Here is a 9092-nt window from a genome sequence, read left to right on the forward strand (position 1 = left end):
CAGAGAACATCAGGGGACTAATCAGAGAGGGAGAAAGACTACTCCAGGCTCTCTGAAACTCTTTCACCCCTTAAAAAAAACCCAAACCACTGGGCACTCTTTCTCTCTCTTTCTCCCTCACACACACACACACACTCTCTCTGTCCCCTGGGCCATTTGCCTCTCTGCATCAAGGAACTACAAATTTGGACTTCAGCCTCTCCCAAAACAACACCACTGGAAACTGAGCAGCTCCACAAAACAGGAACCATGAGCACAGAGAACATGATCCGAGACGTAGAGCTAGCAGAAGAAGCACTCCAAAGGAAAGCCAGGGGGCCCCAAGGCCCTGGACGCTGCCTCTGCCTCTCACTTACCTTCTTCCTTCTTCTTGCTGGGGCCACCATGCTCTTCTGCCTGCTGCACTTCGGGGTGATTGGACCCCAGAAGGAAGAGGTGAGAGACAGATAACTTATTCTAATGCCTCACAAATACTTGGCCATAGAAACAGGAACAGAGAGGGATTGGGGGAGCCAGGACAGATGGGGAAAGGAGGATGAGGAGATCAAGAGAGAGGGAGAAATATGACAGGAGATAGAGGGATGGGGAAATTGCAGTAAGGGAGACAGATGGGAAAAAGAAAGACAGAAAATGATGGAGAGAAAGGAAGAAAGGGGAGAAGAACTAAGGAGAAAGGTAAATGGGGAGATAGAGAAACAAAGAGAAAGATGGAATGATAAGGGAGAGAGATATGAGGGAAAAGAAATGAGATGAGAATTGTGAGAGGCGTGTGTAGGTGCACTTAACTATACATCCCAGCCTCTCTCTTTGTCCATGATTATCACTGACCTCTCCTTTCTCTCTTTTCTAGGAGTCCACAGATTTTCTTGGCATGAAACCTCTGACCCAGAGAGTCAGTAAGTGTCCCCTGTTGATGATTCCAGTCTCCTAAACCTTCATTCCCAAAGTGGGACATATCAGGGATGAGGCTGGGAATAGGGATGGGGGAACAGTTCTTAGGGGACAGGAAGCATCTCTGACTATTGGTTTCTGGTGGAGGGGAAGGGCAATGAAAGAGAGCTAAAGTTCAGTTTTAAACTTTCACTTCTTCCTTTTCTTTTTTCTCCCCCATCCCAGGATCCTGTCAGACTGAAAGTAACAAGCCTGTAGCTCATGTTGTAGGTAAGAACCTGAAACTTTGGAAGTGGGGCCAAATTGGGTCTGGAATCAAGGGATGGGCTGAGAGTCAATATGGAACGTTGGGTATAAAGCGGAACCTATGCGGGAAGAAATATTGGGAGGGAAGGAAGAGGGACGGTGGAGAAGAAGATGACTAGAACTGGAAGAACAGGATGAAGAGAATAGAAAGAACTCAAGGGATAGGATTCTATGGGAATGAATAGAACCTGAGGGACATGACATAAAGAGTGCCTTGAACTTTAGAAATAAGATGTGGGAAACAAAGTTTGGGGAACAGAATGTAGAAGATGAAACTCAAAAGAAACATACGGACTCAACTTTTCCTTCTTCTTTCCCTCCAGCTGATCCACAGGCAGAGGGCCAGCTCCAGTGGTTGAGTAGGCGTGCCAATGTCCTCCTGAGCAATGGCATGAAACTGGAAGACAACCAGCTGGTGGTGCCATCCACTGGGCTCTACCTGGTCTACTCCCAGCTCCTTTTCAAGGGTGAAGACTGTGCCAGTGAACCCCTGATCCTCACTCACACCATCTCCCGGGTCGCACTGTCCTACCAAAACAAAGTCAGCCTCCTTGCTGCCATCAAGAGTCCATGCCAGAAGGCAGCCCAAGGAGCTAGGGAAGCCAGTCCCTGGTATGAACCAACCTACCTGGGTGGTGTCTTCCAGCTTGAGAAAGGTGATAAGCTCAGCGCTGAAACCAACTATCCAAAATATCTTGACTTTGCTGAGTCTGGCCAGGTTTATTTTGGGGTTATTGCCCTTTGAGAGAAGAAGGGAAGTCATACACCTGTCCCATGCCCTTCCTCACCTTTCATTCACCTTTATCAATATTCCTCCATGCCCATTGATTGCCTTCTTTTTTTGGGTCTGAAAAGTGATTTAAATACTGGGAACTTGAGTTTAGAACAAACTAGAATATGACAAAGGACATTGAGAAAACAAGGGTCAGAAGAGTGCAAGTAGTAATATAAACTGATATTGGCTGCATATCAAGGACCATAGAAATATAGAGTCCAGAGTAACATAAAAAATCCATCAAGAAATCTGTATGCTGAAACCAATTTGGAACCTAGACCGAAACTGGGAACCTAGGACCTAGAGTAGAGTGCCCAGCACACAAAACAAGCCTGACCTGAGAACCCTCTTTACTCTAGAACACTCCCTGAGGTATATATCTGATCTAGACCCTGAAATGAATCTAAATCCAGATCTTTCCTGTTCTATTTATTGTAATGAGGAGCCCTGCTATTTGCCCCCAGGGGTGGCTTCTATTATTTATGACTAGATAATATGTTTGTTTATTTATTTATTTATTTGTATATTTATTTATTATTTATTTATTCTTGAATATATTTATTAAGAAGGTTAGCATTCATGGGGAACCCAGATGTTGAGGTTTCCCCAGCTCAGGAGTATTTTCTGTGAAAATGGAACCGAACCAAGGCTTCTATCCTGGCCCCTTGTCCACCCTCCCATCTTCCTATTTAAAAAAAAAAAACATCTGATCTGATTACATTGCTGATTTAGTGGCTGTATGTCGCTGTGTCTCTAAACCTCTGCTCCCCAGGGGAGCCGTGTCTGTAAGCGCCCTATATGTTAGTGGCGAGAAATAAACTTTGCTTTGAAAACACTTGAAATTTGTTGAGATTGTTATTTATTGCTTATTTATTAAATGATGAAAGTGTTTGGGAGATCACAGTGCCTTGAGTGATTCAGTTGTATTACTTCTTCTCTCTGCCTCATTCTAAGGTGAGAAAACCTTCCTCTTTGCCTCCCAATTCCTTCTCCCCAGTTTGTGAGAGCCTTCTCTATAATCCCTTCCTCATCTTTAGTCCTTAGGTTCCAAGATCATAGAATCCAGGAGATCTCACAGAGATAAAGACTAGAAAAGCATCTTCATACCCCTGATTCTTAGAGACAAAAATAGCTTCTAACTTTACCAAGTCAATTGAGGCCATCCTATGGGAACTTCCTCAACACTACTCTTCAAAAATTCCAATTATCATTACTTACCCTCTGCTCCTTTCCTCCTTCTCCAAAAGGTCTCATTCCTACCTGTACCTTGATCTCATCCCCTCCTACCTCCAATACACATCTATTTAACTCCTTTCAAACTCCTACAAACCTGCTCAGGTCTTCCCAATCCTATAAAAACCTTCCCTTGACTCTTGACCATTGATCTCATCACACATCTATCCTCCATTTCACCACCAACTTCTTGAAAACTTCATTTCTTCCACCTATACTTTCCTAATCCCATGCAACTAGTTTTTTGCCCCCTCCTGCACACCTGTGTTCTCATCTCATCCGAAGTCAACTTTTCTTCTTCAGTATAACCAAATTTCTTTAGCCTGGGAAGGCAGGAGTCTGTTGAGAAGGATCTCCTGTCAGAGGAAGAGGGGAAATGGGGTTCTATATGTATTGGGAAAGTTCTCATATTAATGAGAGAAATTATGATGTGATTGGGAGTTAGCTGTTGTCATCCAACACAATGTAAATAGAGCATATGGATCCCTCAGAGTGACTTTCCTCCTTTCCTTGGAATTTTTCAAGTGTTACCAGCAAAGAAAGGAAGTGTGTTATCTTGGAGAGAGCATTAAGCAGAGTCAAACACCCTTCCCTGACACTTATTGTGTGACCTTAGACAAATCATTAATGTCTCTGTACCTCAGTTTCTAAATCTGTAAAATGAGGGAGCTGAACTAGATCACATAGCAACTGTCATTGTCCAACTCATAACCAAAAGGAATTGCCACTCTAATATACCTGACAAGGGGTCATAATCTAACCTCTCCTTGGACTGCCCCACCTCTCGAGGTACCCTGTTCCCTTTTGGACAGCTCTTGGAAGTTTTACCCAAAATCAAGCTAAAATAATGGCCTCTTTACAACTACTCCACCCAGGCCGCTCCTGGTTCTGCCCTCTGGAGCCAATCAGAACAAGTCCAATCCCTCCTCCATAGAACAGCCTTTTAATTACTTGAAGAGAACTATCACCCTATCCCCTCCTCCTCCCCACAAGTCCTTTTTTCTCCAAGCCAAACATCCGCAGTTCCTTCAACCTATGGTCTCTAATTTCCTTTCCAGCTCTAAATCCTATGAACACCTATGAGAGTGGAACCAGGCAAAGGAAATCATACCTAGAGAATTGTTATTTCCAATTCTGGGCATTCCAATTGCTATCAGGGGAATTCCCCACATCTCAGGTGAAGTTTCCGGATTTTGTGGCCTGAGAGAACAGGGGAAGGACAACATTCCCTTTGACCTGAGTCACAGCCAAAAAACTTCCAGGGAGCCAGGTGTCCAATTTCCCTCCCCCACAGACTGCTATCAGGGATCTAGGTTTCCCGCACTCTTGGCTTTCCCTTACCTTTCCTGTTCTCTAAGGAATGAGGCTAAAGAGAGTTGAGGAAATCAGAACTGGAGCAACAAAAGCTATTCTGAAATAGAACCCTACCCAGTCTGATCTCTCTGATTTGGGATACAATGGAGAAAGGAGGATGTGGAGTAAGACTGAGAGACAGAAACAAAACTACAGATGGACAGAGTTTTCTTCTCCCCACCCACACCCCCAATTTTGCTGTATAGATGAACAAATATGTTGTGTTTCTCAGGGCAACTAATTCATCGGAGGAATGAAAGGAGCCAAGGCCCCATAAGAGAAAAGTGACCTAGATAGAGTGTTGGGTCCCCCCTCTGCTTCCTCCACACTGGGGCTCTAAATGGGTCAATGATGGTGGGGCGGATGCTGCTGTTGTTACCCCATTTCCCCCACTCTTCCTGGAACTGGCAACCTGAAGTGTGAACTGGGGACTAGGACTTTCCATTCCGCCTTGGATTTAAGAATGTTTTCCTCTGAAACCTTTTTTTTTCTTTTTCTCTTTTGCCTCCCCATGACACGATAATTTTCTCCACCCACCCACCCCTATTTCCCCTCTTATGACAGCCTTTCCTCTCTGCCATACAAAGACTTTCTCTCTGAAATGAGACCCTTCCCTCCATATCTCTTTCAACCTCCATATGTCTTTTTTATCTCCATCATAAAAGTCCTGGCCCCAGAACTCTTCAGGGGAAAGAAGCATCATAGTTCCATTGGCCTAACTCAGGCAGAGGTCATCGGGTGGGGCTCAGACATAATCCTTGTATGGCCTTGACAGCATTCTAAACTCTGGTAATTTTGAATGATACAACTAACTAACAATTACACCAATATCTTTCCCTTGATGGGAGAATTTTGCCAAAATACACATGGTTCCAACTCCCCTCTTCCTCTTTAGTCTTCCCAGGCTAAAGAAATTTTGATTATTGACCCTGGAAGAAAAAAAAAAGCTGATTTGGGGATACTACAAAGAGACTGGAGGTAGGGACAGAGACTGATGATATGGCTAGTGTTTAAGTCCCCCTGAGTGACTGTTCTCCTTTCCCTTGAATTTCTCAAGCCATGCCTGGGAAGATGACAGACAACAGGTCAGACTTCTTGACAAAAGCGGGGTGCTAGGTTGGGGTGGGAGTAGCTTTACAGAGTGTTATGAGGATGTATTTAAATTTAACAGGGACACTTCCCTTTACCCTCAGTTTGACATGGCATATGGTACAGAGGAAAGAACATAGGATTTAGAGCCAGAAGACTTGGGTTTGAATCTTGTCTCTCCCACTTACTACTTGCGTGGCGTTGGGTAACTCATTTAACTTTCTTTGTACCTTGTTCCCTCCTCAATGAAAGGGTTGGACTAGATTACTTTAAATCCTAACTCTATGATTAGGTTGCATAGAGGGGGAGAGGGAGTATACACATGGAGGTAGTGTCTTGGATGGGATGACCATCAGAGAGAAATGGAGTGTGTCATGGTACAGTGGCGAGGAAAAGAAACAGCAAAAGATAGGGCAAAAGAGGCAACAGCCATCTTTATTGGCAGGGCAAAACTTATAAGATATTCTTGGGTGCCTTGTTCAAGAAACTAATACAATTACAATCTCTTTTCTCCCTCCTTCCCTCCCTCCCTCCCTCCAACTATTACCTCTAGGACCTACCCATCTGGCCATTTAGCCTTCACTTCCCCTAGGGACCCTTTACCTGCACACCTCCCCCCACCCCCAGCCAAGGCACTGACACCCCCACCAGTGAACATTTCCCATCAGATCTAAGTGTCCCTCATCCCACCATTACAGCCCCAAAGAATGTCTTCCCCCTCCTGAAGTCCACCATGTCAAGGTGACTGACATTAACGTAGATCCTCTCGCCCCCTCGAAGCTGAGCCAACCCTCCAAACCCTACACTGGCATACCACAAAGTGCCCTGCCCAACTCCCGCGGCCTGCCACATAGGGGGGGTCACGGTCTCAGACCCCTGAAGCAGCAGTTCTGGCTCCCCTGACCCAGAGGCCCCCCCAGCTCGAAATAGCCAACTGCGGAGGGTGACAGCGACTCCGAGGTCCCCAGTCTGATGCTGAGAGCGGAACTGTTCTCCACCAGAGGGAGCTCGGCCCCTGTAACCAATGTGACAATAGAGGAAATAAATTCCATCTTGGGGAAGGGCCAGCAGTCCTTCATCCCCCAAGAATTGTGTTCCACTCTTCAGAAATGCTTCCTCGTGTCCTGACACCCAGCGCAGCCCATGATCTGATTTTGAGACACCTGTGGAAAAATAAGGGCAAAATGGTGAACATTGTCTCTTTAAGAACCAGCTCTTGAGCTAAGTGATTCTGTCCTCATCTAGCAAGATTACTTGGAATCTGCATAGGAACGGGCTGAATAGATGGGAGAAAGGTTGGAAGATTCAGGGAGGAGTAGGGGAGGAGAAGAGTCCTAAATAACCCAAGGGACTCAATGCTGAGTTTTGTGGATCACAGATAGGTCTTGGTATGGGAATCCAGATCTAGGTTTGTGGAAGAGGGAACCTTTATAAGTTTAGGTTAGACTTTCTTGGGAGCTCAAGATCTAGGATGCTATAGGAATGAGAGACCCAGTGGGAAGCTAGGACATGAGTCTGGAGCAGTAGGACAGAAATTAATGGACCGGAAATAGGAAGGATGCCACTAGGGAATAGGAACTGAGAGAAAAAAGAGAATAGGAAAGCACTGGGGAGTGTGGACATGAGACAATGAGAAATGAAAAAGGAAGCCAATCAGGAAAGAGAAGGGGAGATAAAGAGCCCCGTGGAAAAGCCAGTGAGGAGCGGGATGGGTTCTGACTCCAACTCAGGTTTACTGCAGATCCACTCCAGCTTTATCTCAAATCTCCCAAGTTCAAGCCTATCTCCACTTCCCTTGGTGAATCCAGGCTCTTACCTATGAGGTGTGCAGCTGGGGGGATGGGACTGAGATCTGATCTGGACTCCACCGGCAGCTTATGAAATCCTAGAGAGAAAGAGAAACATGAACAATAACAAAAACAAAAACAAAAACAATGAAGGGTTGGGAGAGTCCTTGAGGGAATTAAGGTTATGGAGATCGTGAGCTAGATATCTGTGCGTGAGATGAAAGGGGGTAGGAAGAAGGACCTGGGGACCACATCTAGATACTGGGAACCACCCTTACCCAGTTGCTGCAGCAATTGTTCTCCTGGACCAGAAGGGTCAGCTACCTGGGTGGGGAGACAGTGGCCATCACTACCTCCTCCTTCACTTGGATCCAACAACTGGATTCTTTAGCTCCAGGCTTTCTTCCTCCCAGCCAACCCCCATTTCCCAAGGCCAGACAAAGAGTTATGGGAGTCAGTGTGAAAAGAGAAAGGAGGCATCAAATTCTGATAGTGCAAGAAGAGGTAGAAAAGTTCAGGGTGTATAATCCACAGGCATCAGGAAAACACAAAACAATGAATGAGGCAAATTGAGGGGGTTGTAGATACTCACACAGGGACACAGAGGGATATAAGGATGCCAGGTATTTTACAGAGGTGAACAGGAGACGCCTAAGACACAGAAACTCAGAAAGAAACCAGAGCATAGAAAGAGAAACAGAGATGTTCCATAACAAAGGTGCAGTTACAGAGAGAGACTCAAATAGCCACTGTTCACCTGTCCCCCCTGTTCTTGGGGCATCAGGGCCAACATAGTCAGGACAGTGAGGGGTACAGACAGCAGTAGAGTCCCCAGTACTGCAGCTCCTACTGAGGCCAGCAAAAGGCAACCCTTCTTGTTAGGTCCACCAGCACAGGCCTCCAGTCCTGGAGCCCCCATTGCTGCACTGAGCTAGGACCTGAGCCGGAGAGGAGGGTCTTTCATACCGCAGGGGTGGGGTTACTGTCACCCCCAACCCCCCCCACACACACACCATGTACACACCTGTCTGGGACTTTCCAAATACCCCTCCTCTCATCATGGTTCCTCCTCCCCCAACCCCCAACCAAGTTTCCTGTTTACCCAGAGGTGGGGCAGGGCAACTAGCCGCCTAGATTCTCTGAACTCGGGAAGGAGGCAGGGTGCTACATGGCTTGATGCCTAGGTCCCTTAGAGGACTGGGCACTGGGGGAGGGGAAGAGAAAAGAGATGATATTTGTGTGGCCCTATCCTTATATGCCCAGGCGTGGGATGTAGGCAGACCCTCTACATCTCCTTGTCAATACCCCAAACCTGTCTTGGTAATGAATGTTGTATGGCAGGGCTCAGCTCCAGTTGCAAAAAAATGCAGCTGAGGCAGATGAAGAGCTACTGAGGAGTATATCCAAAGAGATAAGCAGCCAATAAATATTTACTGAACATCTACTTTGTACTAGATACTATGAGTATGTAAAAATATACACAATCCCTGCCCTCAAAGGGCTTACAATCTTTTAGGTGCTACGGTTGGGTGACAGATAGTAACATGTATAAAACTAACACATAATATAGGACATCATATCAAGTGAAAGGTGATGATAAGAATAACTCACATTTCTAGAGAGCAAAGCCCTTTCACCACAACTGTCCTGTGAGGTAG

General features: G+C 45.9%; 2 protein-coding genes across 2 annotated transcripts; one reads left to right on the top strand and one right to left on the bottom strand.

Annotated features, from left to right (window-relative positions):
* Nucleotides 1-2807, top strand: TNF (tumor necrosis factor). The gene is made up of 4 exons (XM_027876574.1): nt 1-435; nt 851-896; nt 1117-1161; nt 1521-2807. Exons 1-4 carry the CDS (start codon nt 250-252, stop codon nt 1940-1942), a joined length of 699 nt encoding a protein of 232 aa, XP_027732375.1. The 5' UTR covers nt 1-249; the 3' UTR covers nt 1943-2807.
* A 3249-nt stretch (nt 2808-6056) lies between these two features.
* LTB (lymphotoxin beta) lies at nt 6057-8425 on the bottom strand. The gene is made up of 4 exons (XM_027876647.1): nt 8192-8425; nt 7713-7758; nt 7464-7532; nt 6057-6810 (listed from the first exon to the last, which is right to left on the bottom strand). The coding sequence occupies exons 1-4, from the start codon at nt 8351-8353 to the stop codon at nt 6329-6331; spliced, it is 759 nt and encodes a 252-aa protein (XP_027732448.1). The 5' UTR covers nt 8354-8425; the 3' UTR covers nt 6057-6328.
* Nucleotides 8426-9092: the final 667 nt, after the last annotated feature.

This window comes from Vombatus ursinus, unplaced genomic scaffold, assembly GCF_900497805.2.
Source record: "Vombatus ursinus unplaced genomic scaffold, bare-nosed wombat genome assembly UNPS02014811.1, whole genome shotgun sequence".
Taxonomy (NCBI): domain Eukaryota; kingdom Metazoa; phylum Chordata; class Mammalia; order Diprotodontia; family Vombatidae; genus Vombatus; species Vombatus ursinus.